The sequence below is a fragment of the Equus przewalskii genome, chromosome 18, assembly GCF_037783145.1.
Source record: "Equus przewalskii isolate Varuska chromosome 18, EquPr2, whole genome shotgun sequence".
Classification (NCBI taxonomy): domain Eukaryota; kingdom Metazoa; phylum Chordata; class Mammalia; order Perissodactyla; family Equidae; genus Equus; species Equus przewalskii.
This window is the reverse complement of record NC_091848.1, coordinates 29,601,357-29,621,414: the sequence shown is the minus strand read 5'-3', so window position 1 is coordinate 29,621,414 and position 20,058 is coordinate 29,601,357. Positions and strand designations below refer to the sequence as shown.

Sequence of the window (20,058 nt, the reverse complement as noted above, 5' to 3'; positions counted from 1 at the left end):
TTTAACTTGATTCCAACAAACCTTTAGATTTAAATTCCAATTTACTAGAAATACAAGACAGAGAAACAAGCTACATGACATCATCAGACAAATCCAGAAGATAGAACAAACTGTAGGAAAACTGGTTCAGTGTTTTTTAACAGGTCAGAGTCAGTGAAAACAAATGTAGTGTGATTAAAAAGACTTAAGGGGCGTAACAACGAGGGGATTGCAGATCCTGGTCTGGATAAACCAGGTTTATAGTGCATTTTGAGAATCTTGGGGAAATTTAAATATGGATTGGGCATTAGATAAGATGGAAATGTATTGCTGTGAAAAGGCAGAGAGAGTTAATGGGGAAAAAAAGTAAGTTACACAACAACACATCCAGAATGATCTCTTAAAAAAGAAAATAATTATGTCCATGTGTGTCTTTGTGTGTGTGGGTATAAATGAGAATATCTGGAAGGATGTACAGATATTCAATACGGTTGTAGGAGTAGTGATGTTCTAGATGGAGAGAATTTAAAGCCCCTGTATTTAAACAAGATACATTTTTGGTTTGTTTATGTTTTCCAACTTTCTACAATGCATGTATACAAGTTTTATAGTAACAAAAGGCTAATTTCAATTATAATAGGATATTAGAAACTAAATAGTTAAAAAAAGGATAGGTAAATACAATTATCCAATTTTATAAATTTTATTTTTTCTTATTGCCATTAACAGGATATGACTAAATTATAGTACCCAGAATTTAGTGCGCTGATGTTTCAACCTAATAATCTCGTATGTGTATGCTTTGAGTTTATGTTACTTTTTCTTTCTGGGCATGTGTAGCCACCACCATGTCAGTTACTACTTCTTCACTATTTAATATTTGTATTGCTGTTCACTAGTTGATATACAAAATATATTCTTCATTATGCTTTAGATTGTGATGCTTCATCCAATTATATTCGAATAGGAATAACATTCCCAAAGAAATTAAAAGAAACAAATACTAATATTCCTTCCAGGGTATCCAAAACACTTTTATTGAGAAAACATTCAAAACAGCCATAGATGTCGAATATTGCCTTAATCCTCTGAAATATTTCCTCATACAAATAAAATCTTTAAGGAGGGAAAAATTTGAATCTCTAAAAGCTAATGAACTATTTAATTAATTTTTATCTTGCCTTTCCCCAGAAGGATTTCAAGAGACTTATTAGGATATACAAAACATGACCAATATTATATCATAAAATAAAGGTGGAAATAAAAATTTTAAAAACCAATGTTGAGAAAAAAGTACAATACAAAAAAAAGTTTTAAAATGCATAGAATAATACTTATGTAACTGGTAAACATGATCTAGAAATAACTTTTTACATTTAAATTACACAATTAATAATATCCATGAAATAAAAGTGAATCAATTGCTCTTAACTGTAAGATTAGATTGGAATTTCTCCTAAGAATATTGGTAAAGAGACAGCGTGTGAAGTCATAAACATCATTCTCAACAACATTAATATATGTATTAGGATTTTGTCATCTCATTTTCACATTATTTTTAGCTTTTAAATTTGGAATACTTCTTTAGGGGTCCTGAGAAATTTACAATTCAATTTCCATTTTTCCAGAGAACTGATTTCTAGTTCAGTTGAGAGTCTGTTAAAGTATTGCAAGGGTATTAATGCTATTCATGTGAATTACAAGGAATCAGGAAACTTGAGATGAAATTTTATAACCTTTTTAAAAACCCTACTAATTAAAAAATTCAAGGTGATTACATTATGAATATGAGTAAAATCCCTTTAGCAATCATTCACTGATTTAAGTATGTATATAATTCTATTTTTTCAAAAAAGCACATATTTTATGAGGAAAATTGATTTTTCCAGTAGAGAGTTGTGAACCTTTATTTCTTTCAATAAATAAATGTTTGCTAAATTTTATCATGTAGGATCTTTTGCTGGATGCTGAGGATCCAGTAGTGAGCAGACACTTGAATCTGCAAATTCTAAAATGGTAAATTCATGAAACGCATTTGGATACCCAATCAATAAATTAGTCAACTTCCTGGCTTAGCTACTACTGCTCTAGTCTAATAATTCACCAATGTTTAGGCAAAGTTGGAGTAGTGATATAATAATACACAGATCTCTTATGTTGTTAATGAGGAAGAAAGTCATCACTGATTCTGGTATTAATTTAACACTGTGCTTTTGACATCTAGAGTGTGGAGGGGAAACTTCTCATCTTTAACTCCCACCAGTGGCTAGTACATTAAGCTGTTATTCTCTTTTTCTACTTAAACAGAATCAGAGCAATGGAAGGCTTTGACATACTAGTTTGAATTTGGAAGAATCATCTTCTTCAAAGTTATCAAATAACTCACTCAGCTGAGAATACAGAAAGTGAACCAAAAGCCTGGGAAAGAACTAAAAGCTTGTCAATCTCTTCAAAGATTAGAATCTCTGGCTTCTTCTGAAGCTTGCTTTCTATTCTTAAAACGTCTTTTTATTTTAATGTCACCATGTCACAATCTCTAATAGCAATACAGAAATCACAAACAAATATTTTTCTATCCTAGCAAACTTATCTTAAAATATACGAAAATGGTGTGTGTGTGTGTGTGTGAGAGAGAGAGAGAGAGAGAGAGAGAGAGAGAGAGAGAGTGAGAGAGACAGAGAAAGAGAGAGAAGGCAGGAAGAATGAGGAAGAACATGAGAATAATAGAAATGGAGAAGTTATGGAGAATCAAACTGTTTGATTAAACTGAGCAATTAATTTAGTTGAACATGAAGCCTAAATAACTGTTCCTGGATTGACCCTATTCTGTTAACCTGAACATATTGATTGATTACTTAAATAGCACATACACACAGACTGATATGTGGCACTTTACACTCTTGTGTCGATAGCATACATTTTGGCAGTCTCTGTCCGAGGGGCCACATATGACTTGGCCATGGAAACATCTGCAGTTGAATAGGCCTTCCTCATGGAATAAGGATAGTTCCTCTCAGGTCCAACATCTGTTTGAAAGAGAAAAATGTAGATACAAAAATAAATATGACTCGTTAAACTTTGGAAAATTTAAAAAAAAAGTCACTTTATATATGCTTTCCTAAAAGAGGCAAGAATATGAATCTTCTAAGAAGAAATCGTCTGAAGAAATTGAGAAGAAAATCCAAAATTTTCATCCTGAAAGCTAATTTTAGATTTAAAGATCAGCCAAGCAATTTCCCTTTTTTCTTTCTGATGAGGAAAGGAATTCCTTTTGTTTTTTAAGTGATATCTTTGTTGTTGTTGTTGTTTCTGGTGAGCTAACATCTGTGCCAATGTTTCTCCACTTTGTATGTAGGATGCCTCCACAGCATGGCTGATGAGCGGAGTAGGCCCACACCTGGTATCCAAACCCAGCAACCCTGGCCACCAAAGCAGAGCATGCAGAACTTTGAGCCACAGGCCAGCACCTTTAAGTGATATTGGACACAGTTGTAGCTGTGGGGTTTGGGGTTTTTTTCCCCTACAAATAAACCACTAACTGGGTAATAAGATTTGAGTATTGCAAATCATTTGTCTTTGAACAATTGAAATTTTTAATGGTAATAGGTAGACATCAAGTAAGCAACATTATTTTGGGCTGGTGAGATGTGTTTCCATTGGGTTGGGAAGAATGATACTGGAGGCAAAGAAGTATGTTATTTTATTTTGTTCTTACCTCTGAAGAGGTATAAGCAGCACGTGAGGATAGCACCAGCCAAAAAACAACCGAGAGACCCAGCCATTCCAAGCCAACAAGACCAACCAAATTTATACTGATTGCCAAGAAATATATTGTGGAAAACCAGAGAAGAGCGTTCCACGTAAACATCAACAGCGTACCACACAGAGCCAATGATTCCTGGGACACCTGAAAGAAAGGAAAGATGCCAAAAATAACACAAGCCTTTTTCAAATTTAAATCTAAGGGGATCTGCCTGCTGCCCAAAATGGATGGCATCATTTAGAGGGATAATAATGATACTACGGATTCATGGTCAACTCAAATTTTGGTCACCTCTTCTATGTCTTCCATTTGCCTTCTATCTTGTATTTCTTCCCAATTATACCTCAGTTTATGCATAAAGAGAAATGCAAAAATTAAATAGTGCAGGACTCATCTGTGTAAACCTAAAATAGTCACTACGGTTTTCTTTAATTTTCCTATCTTTTCAATGCTATTTTAGTGCTATATAAAGGAAAATATTAAAAACAAAGGGAAAAAACACAAAATAGCAGATGAATAATACGGAGCATATGTTCATTCTATGTTAATTTTTTTTAAAATTGAAAGTATTTGTCTTCAAGAGTATTCTTTTGCTCCCCTGCCCCAATCACCCAGACTCACCATTGAACCTATGCCGGCTACATAATCAGCACCCACATGGAAACTATGTTTTTAAAGTCATTCATTTTAGTGTGTGAGATTAAAAATAAATACTAGAAAAATTGTCTTCATTTTAAAATAAATCTCATCTACCATCCACATACCATATGAGAAGAGTCTAAGAAATTTTACTCCTTTTACATAAAATTTAATCCTCACAGGTTAGTCTATCTGACAATTGATTGGCTTGAAATGATGCCTCTAGAGTCTTCTTGCTTTAAAGGTATAAGTTCATGTCAGGGACTAGATATGAGAAAAAAACGTAGGGAGTTGTAGGGTGAAACGCTATGTAAAAATGGTGTTTCCGAAATTTGTAGCCTCCAAAAACCTTTCAGATTCTTTTTCTAGGGAAGCTGTGATATCTACTTAAGTCACCGTTTCATTGCATTCTTTTCCCAATTGTTCAATGCAAGAAGTTTAAGAAGGGCCAGGTCATGAACATATAATCTCCTTTAGATAACAGGGTATAAATTATAAATTACCAAGCCTTTCCTATAATACTGTAACTTACAGGTTTAGGATGGAAATTCCTTTTTTGAAACTTAGAAACAGATTTTGAAATAGATATATCTCATACTAATTTCAAATGATGGTGCCAAGGCTTTGGCCATCTCTGGCAATTTAATTTAGTCATTTCTTCAGCCATTCCTGCAGGAATTTTCACCATCTACTTGATTTTCTTTAAATTTAACTTGTTTTGTCATTTTATAAAACATGGAATATCCAGATGTATCTCAAAAAATATTCTGGAACAAAATCACATAGCATTAAATGATGTTTAAATTTGTTAAATAAAACATTGTTACATACAAAGCTTTATGTTATTACTACAGTGGATATGGAAATGAATATCCTAAAAAGGAAAAACTACGAAATTCTTGTGACTTTTTAATACAACTTAAGAAGCATCAGGGCCTTGACTCCATATTTGTGTGTGAAAAATTCAGGGAGGCCCTAGTTTTGACTGTGTGGTGGGTTAGGCTCTCTGCTATGGGCTTACTCTGCCCACGTTAGATCTTCACAACAGGAATTCAGAGTAGATATTATTGCTGAGGCTTCACCCTATTCTGCAGACCAAGAAAAGGTGACAGGTTAAGTAACTGGCCTAAAGTCACACATCACGCATATATCTCTCCAGGTATTTTTAGTTCCCAAATCCCTGTCCATTTGCCCTACATTGCCTGGTCAGGTTCCCACTTATATTTGCTTTGCTAACTTTTTGCTGCTACCAAAAAAGAAGACGATTTTGTCTCTGGAAGATGCGCCCATTGGTTTTCAATCTGCCTGCATATTGATGTCTTCAACAGTGTACTTCCTCCCAACTTGCATTAAGATCCAAAGAAGCCATCATGTTGTGAAAAAGAAAGACTGAACTTTCAATTTGATGGCAGACCTGAGTAAAATATCAATTTTGCTGTTTCTCTGGTAAACACCGTGTGAAGTGATTCTTGACTTATCATTCGTCTTACTTGATCTATCAGTCTTCAGAACTCCATTTATTTCACCTGCTTTTTGATTGGAGATAATAATATGATCTGTTTATTGTTACATTTCTGATCAAATGAGTTGGAATATGAGAAAAGTCTAACATAGGACTTGGCACAATTTAGTTCTTTGCTAAAAAGAATTGGGGGGGGGAGGTAAGTACAAGTAGATAAGGAGGAGGTGGCTTGGGGCTTACTTTAGGAATAATCACAAAAGAAATTATTTCTAAAATTTAAAGCATTTTATAACTTTTTAATGGTTAAAAAACAATGTGAGGGCTTCAGTAAACTGTGATCTGGGATATTAACAAAAGATTAATTATCTGATTCCAAAGCTAAGGAAAGGAGGGCTGGTGGATGGGTTCTTTATTCCTTCAATCTAGAAAAGAAAATCACGTGATCCTGAAATGAACTGCTTCAGAACAGCAGCCTTCCCCTTCATATTAAGATCTTAGATGAGTGTCTCTACCCCCATCACTAGACCAGACCAGTACCTGCTATTAGTAATGTCATCCCGGCAACAAAGCAGATGCGGACTTTGATGTATGGCTCATCAGGGAGGAATTTCACGCAGTCAAGACCAAGGAGGAGGGTGATAAATCCAAATCCAGCTAAAATATCTGCAGTAATCATCAACGCCCGAGTTGCCACCAGCTTTACTGGAAGATCAGGGCATGTGGTTACAGCAGAGTCAGAGGAAGGAAACACGTTAATGCACAGACGTACACCAAAAAACAGGTAACCACAAATATTAACACATGCCCACTGAAAGAATCAGACTTTAAATTTGCATGAACTTGGAAATGAATATCCTTTATTTTTTCATAAAATGCAAAAATATTATGAGACTATTGACATTATCATCTGTTTCCACACTGATTATTACATAGTCTTTTCAGCCTCCTAGCAAAATGCCCAGCATGTAGTGGGAACTAAATAAATGTTTCCCTTTTTATCTCCTGTTCTGGACTGAGTCTTGTTCACAAGTATTATAGCTGAATGCTGAATTGAAAGTAGAGTGTCAGTTCTGCAGAAGTTACCTAATACATATTCAATAAATAAATGATCACTATCTTTGTTTGAAGTTTTACTGAAAACAATGAAAAATAATTGGTCAAAATTTGGCATAGGGAAGCAGGATAAAATACTTGAATACACGTCTTGTCTATTTGGGCTGATGGGAGCCATGAACAGATGTTTAGAAGGAGAAGGAGCTTCTGTTATTAAGTACATGACTATTTCTGGAAGCCAGACCATATTCTGTTTCATCCCTTCAGGCTGTAACCCTTTTCCGCCAATACTCCATATTAACCTTCAACCTTGCATTGTCAACTGAGCACATTTTAAAGCTATATCCGATGAGAATATACAGTAGAAGCTCCAGAGGAGAGAAGATCAGGTAAATGGAAGTGGAATCATGGCAGTCGTCTTCTACACTGTAAGCATCTTCAACTGTGAAAGCCTCCTGAACTGAGTCCTAGTTATGCTAAATCAAAAATCGGGAAATTTTGCCAAAAATGGAGAGTTAATTACCTGAAGCCAGAACTGCTACTATTTTAGCTGGCTAATGGAGAGGAATAACAAAATTTATTCCTTTGATGGTATAGTAATTGTTTTATTTTCATAGTGATTTGAAGTTTCCTTGTATTTTAAATAATTTTTTCCCAATGGTGACATAAACGTAGGGCCTGTTTAGTAATAGGTCATTTGTAAAAGTGTGACCAATTTTCCTTCTTTAAAATAAAAAATATTTTTGTGATCCATCCAAGAGAGGACATCAATGCATAAAATCAACTTCTACCTTATTAATAGGTGAATATTTGATATCTCAAAATGTGGCATTATTCAAAAAGTATAGGCTCAAATTTCAAATTTAGGCCAATTCTAGGGTTAATTTTCCTCAAAATTGAGGAAAGAAAAAAATATGTAACTCTTTAGGTGATGTCAGTTTTTATTTCAACTGATCTTCTTGATCCTCAAATGGTATGTACTGATGGGCCTCCCACTCAGCGCTCCAAGTCAAGGGGTCCCACACTTAGAAGTGCCTCCCTTGAAATGTTCTAAGCCCCTTTTGAAAGCAGGGACCATCCAGGTTTGCCATCTGGATGGGGTGTCCTGAAATCATTGTGGGCCCTGATCGTCCCCTTTCTGACCCTTGATCGCACACATGGCATGATTCAGATGCTCTGTGAAACTCCAGGACTTATACCTACTCTGTCTTCCAGGCATCCCATGGCTAGCCCCATTCCAAGAGGGCAGCTTTGCAAGCAGGTTGCTAAGGCTGGCCAGCCAGAAATTTGGGGGGATAGTCTGAGATTTGGCTGCCACAGTAATGTTAAACACTCTAATTAGAGGGAGACTCAAACTATATGAACAGGAGCCCTGAAAAAAAAAGATTTATCTGGGTCTGCATACTCTAGGTATACAGGGCAATGGAAAAGGTTATCTAATTGTGATTGTATAAAAGACACTAAAGACTAAAGATAAAATCCTACTCCCTTATAGGTAGCATCCTAACTTAGAAGGTATAAATATATTATTTTCTTAGAATACATTTTCATCTTTGTTGTCTTTAAGCTTACGATAGAATTTTTAAAGGAAAGTAATGGGTATGTAGATATTATTTGAAATTTAAAGGTAAGAATATATCCAAAGAAAAAGATGAGACAGCATAGGCCAAATATAAAAAAAGAACTTTAAAGCCTAAAAAAGATAAAAAAAAATAACTTTAAAATATATATAAACAATGTTTTTCTCTTTGCAGTGAGCTCATAAGTGATTTTATTTCTTCCTGCATAAATGTACATAACGACACTTAAAAGTTTGAAATATTTCATCTTTCTTTTTGCTTCTCAGCTGTAAACACAGCATGGCATTTCTGGAATAGTCTAGCGTCCACATGGACTCCATTCCTATTGACCAAATCATACTTCTTTACAGATAGAACTAGGTTAGTGCAAGGAGGGAAAAAGAGAAAGAATTAAGAAATTTTTTTTAAAGAAATGAAGTAAAGGCTTTACGAACTATGTTAAAAAATGTTCCAGGCGCTCAAATCCTAAATGGTGGAGGGAGATATTTTAGAGCACTGCTCTTTTTTAGTGCTTTTCCCTGGACTGAAATAGCTATCCAGGGGAAAAAGTCACATTCCAAGGATTTACGTTTCATTGATCTTGAGAAAAGAAGTTGCCATGTTATATCATCACCCATCATTTGCTTTGAAAGAGACTGAAACCAATTTGCTTTAATAACAGCACCAGCCTTTCTTGGCACGATTTGATGTTCTAAATAAATAAATAAATGGGATAGAGAAGAATTGGGAGAATCAACAGTAAGATTTTCTAATCTATGAAATCTCTTTATTCACGGAAACATGCGCTTTGCTAACAGCAATTATAATTTAAAGCGAAAGGTAAAGAATTTGAAGCCTCTGGTTTTACTATTTCTGCTAATAATGTCATGTTTTTGTTTTGTTTTTTTTTCATTCCTGATCCCATAGTCTGTGTCTCTCCTTGCCTATCTACCTCCTTATCTGTTTTTATGGCTCTCTCTCTACCTCTCTATCTCCACCTTCTCTCTTTCTTAGCAATTGTTCCTTTGAAATACTGTAAACTTTCTCCTTGAAATAAGACATGGCTAAAAGACATTTTGGAAATGCTTTTCATCCAATCTGTCAATTCCAATCACAGAATTACAGCACCCTAAATAATTCATTTCCATTTAAAAAGTGTTTACTATGAGCATACTGTGTATAAGTCACTATGCCAGGCCCTTTGAGGGATAGCAAGATGAATAAGATAATGTTTTTACCATAAAGGAATTCATAAATACATGGGAAAAGATAAAATAGACTAAAAATATTTCAATTCACATTTCAGAAGTAAACTAAATTTCTAGTCTAAACATTTAAAACTTGACAGAACCTTAATACAGTACTATTGAAAACAAAAACACGCAATGGAAACCTGAGTTCAATGTACTTTGGAATTCCCTCCCTGGCAAGGGGGGATGTCAACGCCATACGTACAGGAGTGTTCGGCAAGTATAGAATCATAATCCTCACAGGTGCGAATCCCGTCAAAAGCATTTGTGACACACTCCCACCAGAGGCCTCGGCATTTTGAGCTCACCTAGATGTTGGAGAAGACAACATGTGAAACAACTCGTGCAGACGCACTTCAGTCCCCCTTGATCAAAGAAAGAACTTGGCTGTGGCGACTTTGACAGCAAAGTACAGTGGTTACAAGCGTGATCAGAATTTCATTTACAACAAACACAATCAATGCACTTTAGAGTATTTTCCCTTAGGCACTAACAAGGAAAGGCTTTCCCGACCAGGAAATGAAGTCACTTCCTGATTTGGGGTGGGGAGAGGCTGGATAAGTCATGTCTAAGATGGATAAAATCAGAACTAAATATATGCCAATTCTTATGGCTGGTTCCATCACTGAGTCATAGGTTAACATGGAGACAATTCATTTCACTTTCCTGTGCTGACATTTATTCATCAAAAAACAATTTTAAAATCAATATAACAATAGGTGGTAACTGTGACATCTAGAGTTTATTAGGAATGTACGTTAATTTTTCTTCATCATGAACAATGAGTTCCATGAAGAAAGATGTTACTATATGTATATGAGGCTCGTAAATTAAAAATAATTGCCAAAGAAAGGTGTACATAAAGACGCCAGTAAATGAAATATAAAGACCCCAGAACTTCTTCCTCCTTGCTCCACTGACAGACTACAAATGCTTAAGTTATGATATGGATATGAACAAACTGAGCATTAATTTCATACAGTCTGACTGGTGTAAACCACTTTTACTTAGAAATGCTGTGCAGGTGATTCTAAGTATCCACTTAGAGCTAAAAGGTACCAGTGCTCTGAGCTTTCACGTACTTTGTTCACGGACTGTAAGCCACGATAGATTTCTTAGAATTGTAAACATGCCAACAGAAAATAGCTTCAAGTATTCTTGACAGAGCTCATGCATATGGAACAGAGCTAATATGATTGTTTCTTCTGACTCAATTACAGATTCACATTACCTTGGAAATCTGGGAATAGTCTAGTGAGATTTAACTGAGAATTATCTTGGAAAATGAAGACTTCAATTCTTCCTTAAAGAAAGAATAAATAACAGGGCAGAGCAGGGAGAGAAATGCAAAGGCAGGGGAATTAAGACAGGAAGGAACATAAAACACTGATTTGCAGAAGAAATCATATCAGTGAATATTTGCACTATGAAACGCTCCACCCCGTGTTCTGTTTTGAAGCTGTGTTGTGTGCCAAATAAAACTCTACTGCTTGCTACACCATCACAATTTTGAATGTGGTACTTCTGTTATCCCTTTATATGTAAAATACTTATAACTGGTAATAATTAATAATTCTATATTGAGTCTATACTATTGCAATTACTGTTTAGCATATTATTATCTCAGTTATTCCTTAAAGGACCCTGTGAGATATAAATTATTATCATCTATTTTACAAATAAGGAAAATGAGGCACAGGAAAGTTAAGTGATTAACTCCAAGAAAGCCTCATTAATAAATGGAGGAAATAGGACTCGAACACAGCACTCCGATTATATGTTTTCAAGAGTTCCACTACGCTTAACCCCCATTTTCAAAAGTTCCAGTCCATTTCAGGCTACAGAACTCTAGAAATGGAAAGTGAGATAACTTGTGAAGTGGTAAACCCTAACTTTGTTCTCATCCTATGACCATTATTCTACAAAACCTCACTTTGGCTTACTCTTCCCAACGTTGAATTTGGAAACACTATTCTGGAATTTATGGAGTATTATCTGAGGAACCTGAGGAACCATAGAGACCGAAAATTTACTGAAGAAAATCCATCTGGTGAAATTAAACAGATCAATTTCTAAAGAAGGATGTGAATGAACATGGAAATTTTTATATGCATGAAATTTAAGCCAAACTTTAAAAAATATATATTTTAGATATAAATTGACGCTCTTTTTAGCTGTGTTCTATCCTTGGTCGAGATCTCACCTTTTTTGAGCCTCATTCTCCCATCTGCATAAAGGAGACAATGCTAGGATGGTTATAAGAATTAAAAATAACAAACACACACACAATATAAATGATTTTCTCAATAAATAATAATATCAGTAAAGTACCAAAACATAATAACCTGAGTAGTGACCATGTTCAGCTTTACTAACTAGCCATAATGAAAGTGGAGAAAGGTAGGTGTCATGGGCTGAACAATGGCCCCCAAAAAGATATATCCATGTCCTTATCCCCAGAACCTGTGAATGTGACCTTATTTGGAAAAAAGGACTTTGCCTATGTAATTCCGTTAAGGATCTTGAGATAAGGAGATCATCGTAGATTACCAGGGTGGGCCCTAAATCTAATGACAAAGTGTCCTTATAAGAAAGACGCAGAGGAGAGATGCAGACAAAAGAGAAGGAGGTAATGTGACCAGGGAGGCAGAGACTGGAACGCTGTGGCCATAAGAAGTGCCCACAGCCACCAGAAGCTGGAAGAGGAGAGGCATGCTTTCTCCCTAGAGCCTTCAGAGGTGGTGCAGCCCTAGTAACACCTTGATTTCAAACTTTTGGCCTCCAGAACTATGAGAGAATAAATGTCTCTCGTGTTAAGGCACCAAATTTGTGGTAATGTGTTACGGCAGATCTAGGATTTGAATGCAGTGGAGATGATTTCTACTGAACTATTGCACCGTGTCAGAAAACAGGCCTTGTCACAGCCTGTTGCCCTTCGGTCTCTCAATCAACAGGAACATACTGGAGCCAGTTTATTCCAACTTGAGCTAGTTAGGTGGATTTGAAGTCACCGCTTTACAATTAGACAGTGACTGTCTACGATTTCCTGCTGTCTAACTCAGCCACTAAAACAAAGGAACGAACCGACTCCAGCCACTCTTGTTACATATGAGGTTATTTAAAAAGTGGCCTGAGATATACATGTGAGAATACTTATGTTACGCTGAGAAGAGTATTTCTTTCTTGCCAAAATAATTCAGTAGTGGTGTCATTTTCAAGGCTATTGATCATTTACCTGCAATGACCATATTTAGAAAAGCAATGAGCTCATTAGAAGAAACAAAGAATCCAATTTCATTAGGTATTAATGCTCAGGGGCACACTACTAGATTGCTTGGTATTCGCACTCAGTTAAGGTATGTGAGAATAGTGGCTGAAATTAACTAAACTTCTGTGTTAATATGGCACTTACTGGAGACACCCTTAAAGGTGCCTTTGTGTACAAAAGACAAGGTTAAAAGATTTTACGCTATTTGTCATATTTAGGAAAGCCCTCTTTGTCTATAATATCCACTCTTCACTTACTTATCCCTCTGTGGTACAATGGCTTATAAAGAACTCTCTAAAAGGCAAGTAAATCTAAGTTCTTAAAAGTTTTAACATGAAGTTCTTAAAAAGCAAACTGATGCTTAAAATGTTATAGTTAACCTTTCTGAAGGGACAAAAATGCAAAATGTTAACTAATAATTTTTACCTCACAGGATCATTCAAAACAGAGGATTCCAAATTTAAGCTTTCTCCTTTTAATGTGCAATTTATATATTAATAAATAGTATAGAAAATGATTTGTGTGTTTTTTCAATGAATATCTGTTGATCCTGAAGTGAGGAGAGGATTGTCTCCTAAATCCGGAGAAGTCAGTTTATCCAAGGTGTGACAATAGAATTACAAGCAGCAAGCATGAGGCCAGCATAAATCTCTTAATATTAATTCGTTGCCAATAGTACAGAACAGTCCAGAGCTCTGGCTTCCCTTGGAAACTTGTCAGTCTGGCCACCTGGACTCCATGTCCCATTTGGCAAGAATTAACACCTAAATGGGAGCTGAGTGGCTGCTCCCCTGTGGGTGAGGCTTGTGCTCACGGGTTCCTCACTATTCCTACCCAGTCTGCCTCTCTCACAGATCTCAGCTACCTGGTTCCTATAGGCATCTGAGTTCCCCCTCAACACCGACCACGACAGTATATAATAATATGGATAACTCCCCTTGCTCTCAACTTGTCAAATTTCTATGTATTATTCAAATCCCACTTCAAAGATGTCCCTTCTTCCATGAAGTTTTCCCAGTGTCCTCCAGCTGGAGTTAATCTCTTCCTGGATCCCACAGTAATTTGTCCATATTTCTATAATGTTTTTAGTATTGCGTTATCTGTTTTTATGTGCATTTATATGCATCTGTCACCTAAGTTTGTTTGTTGGTTATCTTTCAAACTATATTCATTGAATGTCTGTCATGTGTCAGTCAACAGGCTAATTAAATGCTTGGATGCTGCAATGACCAAAACAGGCATGGCGTCTTGCTTCAAGGAGCTTATAGATCCTCCTTCTTGGCACATAACAAATGCTCCATAGATGTTTATTGAGGAAAAATATCTGTCAATTTTTCTAATCCATACACATTAGCTCTCCTTTGAATTTCAGTGTAGAAAATGATTACTGATACACTGTATGTACAATTGACGCATAATATGTGCTTTTGCTTTGACTGAATAGACTAGAACAGCTAAATCCAGGAGCCAAAAACTATTATTGAGACTAGAGAGTGCATGCTGATTTGGGTCAGCCTGGAACCTATCTACTCAATTGGCTCTGGAAAGTATTTCCCACAGTACTAAGGATGAGCAGGACATCATTCAGAAAAAGCCTTAGGAAACCACACTGGGGATGTCTCTTCCCGGTTGGGTTTATGGTGGCATCAATTAACACCTTAGTCCTGGGATTCCTTGTTCCGAACCCTGTAGCAGACTCCCATTAAGGCTTCTCTATCCTAGTCTTTGCCAGTTTCTCTCACCACTTCAGAAATACCTGCAAGCAGTAACATACAATTTTGCCTGCCTTGTCTTGTTTACTGTAGTTTTGGGTGTGTTTGTCTCGCCTCCACATATTTTATATATCTCTTGAGAATTAAGGAAACTTAAAAATAGTTTAATTAGTTGGCATTTATTTCTCCTCCAGTTATAAAGGAGAAAAAATATTTATGTAGTAATTAGACACAGTAGGCTTAGTAAATATTTATTGTTGATTGACCACTAATAAACAAGATTTTTCTTTATCAATATGCATTAGATTATAAACGTATGTGCACTGAAATTTGTGTATAAATAAAATATATATGAGAAGAATAATGCACAAACCAAGAGAAAAATAAAATAAGTTATGAAGATGTATTATTTTAAAAATCACATTGCAAACATATTATTGGAATTTATACTTTTCACATCACTTTAACATCCTTGTGCTAGTATGCTTTAACATTGAAGATACAACTTACCTGCTTCCAGTATTTACTTAAATATATTTATTAAGATGCAAAAGTTTTAGTAATATTATAGTAAATAATTTAGTATAATTTAGTATAAATAATTATAGTAAATAATTTAGTTTTACTACTAAAACTTGAAACATTTTCAATTTTAACACAAATTACATTTGAATTTTTTATACTAGGATTCCAAACTTTTTATTTTTATATTTTATCTTATTTTTCTTTACTATCCTAGAGTCTAAAAGAACTTAAGACAGGCATTTATAAAGATGAGGATACAAGATTAAAATAAACATAATAGACATTGCCTTGCTTTTCTGCATACTCCATTTGCGCACTATGAGTTTACTTGCTAAAATATATTTGGTTTAGTCCTGCTTGCTTATTTGTGGAGCACTGCCTAAAAGTATACATGACAAAAATGGGATAACACAAACTTCGTAGGTAAAATATAATTTTTGTGGCCTTCGTGATTATACTACTTAATTTCTATATCTGAACTATCTAAATATTTCAATTTTAACATTTATTGTTTAAATTATTTGTCACATATTTACTCATTTTAGAATTTTTTCCTTACGAAAGCATAGCATCACAATTTTACAGTGATTACTGCCCAGTGACAGAGATCACAATATTTATTGAAAGAATGCTTATAAAATATTATTTTCTTTCCATCTCCCTCCTTTTCTTCATTTCTTTCTCTCTCTGAAGCACCAAGCAGAACAGTCATATTCTCTAGACCAGAATATACTCTTCACCAACTTTATTATGTATCCCAGAGATTAGATAGTCATTCCTATCTTATTAAAAAGAGGAACCAAATCCGTATCTCAAAAAAGTTTAAATTGTGTCAAGATAAAAGATCCTGCCTAAAATAGTGGTGCTGTCTCTAAAGAGATATTTCTCATTTAGGTCTCAAAGTGAGACTTCCAAAGATCACCTCACATTATATTTCATTCATTTATTCATTCTTTTAATAAATATGCCAAATATCTTAACAGGTACCCAATCTATTCATGTTAACAAATGGATTATAAGTCCCCATTATGTGGAAGGCGGTGCTAGGTGCTGTAGAAGATCAAGAGATGAATGAGAGAATATCTGTAGCTTCCAACATCTGCTGAAGGAGTTTGAAATCAGTTGGAAAGTAAAACTAGTATATATATATTATTAGAGTACATGTGAAATGTAATAATTTTAATATTTATGTATGAAAGAATTGTAGCATCATTAATGCAAATAGAAATCCTAGCAGAGAACCTGGTTATAGGGATAAAATAAACTCAAACAAATTCAAAAGTGGGGAACTTTCTTTCGAGGTAATAAAATTTTAGTCACAACCACGCTTGCTGTATAGAAGGTTCTCAGTAAATAATTAACAAAAGATTAACTAAAAATGGAATAATCTTGTAAAAACATCTTTTCGGTCCCGATAACTGAGAAACCAGTAACTTTGTTCCCAGAAGGAACTACCTCTCTATTTCAATGTGAATAATTAAGAAGGACATATCTTATGATACAATTAACATATCAATAATGTTATTAACCCATAATTTTTCTTTTTAAAATATATATAATAGATAACATGCCATTTTGTCTCTATTATCTGTCTTGTTCTTTTGGTTAGACAGAAAAGTAACAGTCATAAATATAAAAATGAGCAAACCACTACTCAGAGAAATAAACAAAATTTCTCCAAGAGAATCAATAGTGAAAATAGGAATAGAACTTACATCTCATATCTCTCCCTTAAGTGAAAATTATATAAAATGTCATCTCCTCCTCCAGAACAAAAACAAAACAATAAACTGCAAATAGACAATAATATATCTAATGTTTATTGACTGATTTGTATTTGCCTGGTACTGTGGTAAATGCTTTAGAGATACAAACTCATTTAATCCTCGTAAGACACTTATGATGTGCATATTATTATTCTCCCTTTACAGAAGAGGAAATGTGGTTTATAGCAATTTAAACGTCTGTCTAAATTCACACAGCCACTGCCTGGTTAGGTCTCTCCAACATCAAGTCCAACCTGTAAACTTCTCCACTACAAAGCATTGTATTCTTGGCTCCCCAAGGTCTGTGTCATAATCAAAGTATGAAAACAATAGTGGGATGGTCCAGGGACATTGCTGCTTGATGACTTCTGTATAGAAACTCATTTTCTTCCATTTAAGCTCTAGGTGAGCATTCCTCCAATTGCCCAAGAACAGTAAAGTGGATTTCAGCCTTGACTTCTCCCTCTTCATCATTCTTCTTTCCCCACATGCAGTCAATTAGAAATCCTATCAATTGGTGTTCTTTAGAGTTTTCCCATATCTTCACATGTCTCTTCATGCTTGCTTCTGCACTGGTTCAGACCATCATTGTTTCCCTCTTATTTTATGGCAAAGCCTCCTAACTTGTCTCCCTATACTTCATCTTACCCTTTCTAACCATTCTTCACAAGTAGCCAGATTGATTGACCTTTCTATGTTTGTTTACAGTGAAGCGCCCTTGTCTATGGCATACGATCTATATCTTACATGTACACAAAGCCCTTGATGACTCAGCTCCTATATTCTCCTCCCTGCATTGGAAACTCTTCTCATGCTGAAACACGTCCAAAGTCACGAACACACAGTGCTCTCATACCTGGATCTCTGCCCATACTATTTCCTGTGCTTGGAATACTCTCTGCTTCTCCCACCTTACTCTCCTGTCCTTCAAGTACTAGTTTAGATATTTCTTCTTCTAAGTAGCCTTCACTGTTTATACAAGACTGGGTGATCAGGCCACTCAGAGTTATTGGTCATCACAGCTCTTGTCATATCATACTGTAGCAATCAGTTCACTGTCGGTCTCCCTCAATATGCTGGGAGCAACTTAAGAGAGATCCAGGTGTCATCCTCCTTCATAACCTTGAACCTACCACAGTACCAGGTAGACAGCAGGTGTCAAAGACAATTTGTGGAATAAAGTAAGATAGAAAGAAAAGAAAAAAGGGAGAGAGAAAGGGAGGGATAAAGAGATGAAGGAGAAATGGAGGAAAGAGAAAGAAGAAAGGAGAAGAGTGTAAGGGATAGAAAAGGGAGGAAAGGGAACAGGGAAGAAGGAAGAAGAAAGAAGAGGAAGAAAAAAAGAAAGAGGATGGAGGCAAGGAAGGAGGAAGAAAAACAGTAAGGAGAGAAAGAGTGTGGGAGAAAGGAAGAAAGAGCATATGAAGTTACAGAAAAGTCAAGAATCTTCATACCAGAGTCCCAGTGGAAATTTCTGGGGAAGCTCTAGATGCTATTGGTCCTTCAGTGATTAGCTGTCTCTCTGGGATTGCAGACATGGTCAAAGTCAAGGAGTCCTGGTGTTAAAGAATGTAAAGACTAAAAAAGATCTTAAAGTAACTGAGTTCAACTTTGCCTATAACTGAGGAAACCGAACTGGAGACATGAGCTGTGACTTGCTCAACAGAAGACAGTTAAGATGTGAACACAGGCTGAAATAATCTCAAAATCCAAGTTCTCATCACCACATCAGTCTTCCAGAGACACAAGTGAATCAGTAATGACAACGGCATGATGACTTAGAGCCCCAGGTCCCTGGTTTAGAGCTGTGTACACTGCAATTCCAGGTGCTATTTCTTTTTTCCTAACATTTTTACTTGATGTAAAGAACTTCAGGGCAGGTAAAATAATATTTCGTAGTCTTTTGAGTATCCTGTGTAAGACAAAAGAATATTTGAGCTCTTTCTGCCTCGTGCTGCCTGTTGCTCACCTTATCCTCTAAGCAGCCTGGAGCTTTTCCCCATTCTGTTCTTCTGCTATGTGTCCTCTTGTCTGGAAGGCTGCTGCTGTCGTTTCTACGTTTTGAAATCCTCTGCATCTTTTCAGGGTTTTGCTCAAACGCCTTTTCCTCCCTGTGGCCTGCTTCAATGTCCCTGACGGAATAATCATTCCATCTTCGTTGCTCCAGTGGTACCATGTTGATTTCTTTCTCAAATATGAATTGGCTTCTGCGTTTTTATCATAGCTTCATGTGTATCTTTTTTCCTCCCTAAATGGACCCTCCTGGAAGGCAGGACTCCCTCTAGCTTTATCTTTGTCTCCTCTAGTAGGATTAACCCTGTACCTTTTATATGACATGCATTTCACGTTTGTTATGTCAAATTGAACTACAGAATCCATGTTCCAACTTTGATGCCTATATCACCTTAAAATATTAACAAAGCTGAAAATTCATAATACTCCTTTTTAAAAATTTTCCATGGGTATGATTTTTTTGAAGCATTTTTGTGTCAATTTTGTCCAATAATCATTTAAAGTAAGCTGGTAATATGGACCAAAGATGATATACACATGAGAAGGGAAGCAAGGAGAGAGAACAGTATAATTGAGTCAGTGAGGATCAGAACACTGAAGTTTATGGATAATAGTATGACTTGATATGCTGGCCAACCAAAGGAGCAATTATTATGAGAGTTCCCTGTATCTTTAAAAATATTGACAAATAAAGAGATTGTTGGGTGAAAGGGGGCCTCATTTGTTACAAGGTTCTTCTTTTAATGTGGAGATTTCTTGGGGAATATTTATGGAAATACATTTCAAGAATGGGAAATAAGAAAGAAGCTAAGAAATACTCACTAACTCTTGTCCAAGGTTAGCAAGGATTTACTCGAGGTGAATAACCTGGACTGCTCATTCCATTCATTTTAACTAGAAGTGTTGCACAGAGCGGATGGCAAATTGGTTGGATGTACTGAAATGAAAGCAAGAAGGCACTTTAAATGCCAGACTCCCAATCTCTCTTAGCAAGGTTTGACCCTTTCTAAACCTCCATTCCTTACCAAGTGAAGTTAGCTATTCCATCAGTTTAAGCAGAAAGATTTTG

The 20,058-nt window shown here is 35.6% G+C and overlaps 1 protein-coding gene across 2 annotated transcripts in view; it reads right to left on the bottom strand.

Annotated features, from left to right (window-relative positions):
* Positions 1 to 988: 988 nt before the first annotated feature.
* The window catches only part of CLDN16 (claudin 16), a 94,253-nt gene continuing 75,183 nt past the window's right edge, over positions 989 to 20,058 (bottom strand). For both annotated transcript variants that reach the window (XM_070582520.1, XM_008540903.2), the window contains 4 exons: positions 9,911 to 10,013; positions 6,381 to 6,545; positions 3,695 to 3,886; positions 989 to 3,005 (listed from right to left, as the gene is read on the bottom strand). In XM_070582520.1, coding sequence (XP_070438621.1) covers positions 2,872 to 3,005; positions 3,695 to 3,886; positions 6,381 to 6,545; positions 9,911 to 10,013 — 594 coding nt within the window. In that variant the 3' untranslated portion in view covers positions 989 to 2,871. The remainder of the gene's footprint in view (positions 3,006 to 3,694; positions 3,887 to 6,380; positions 6,546 to 9,910; positions 10,014 to 20,058) is intronic.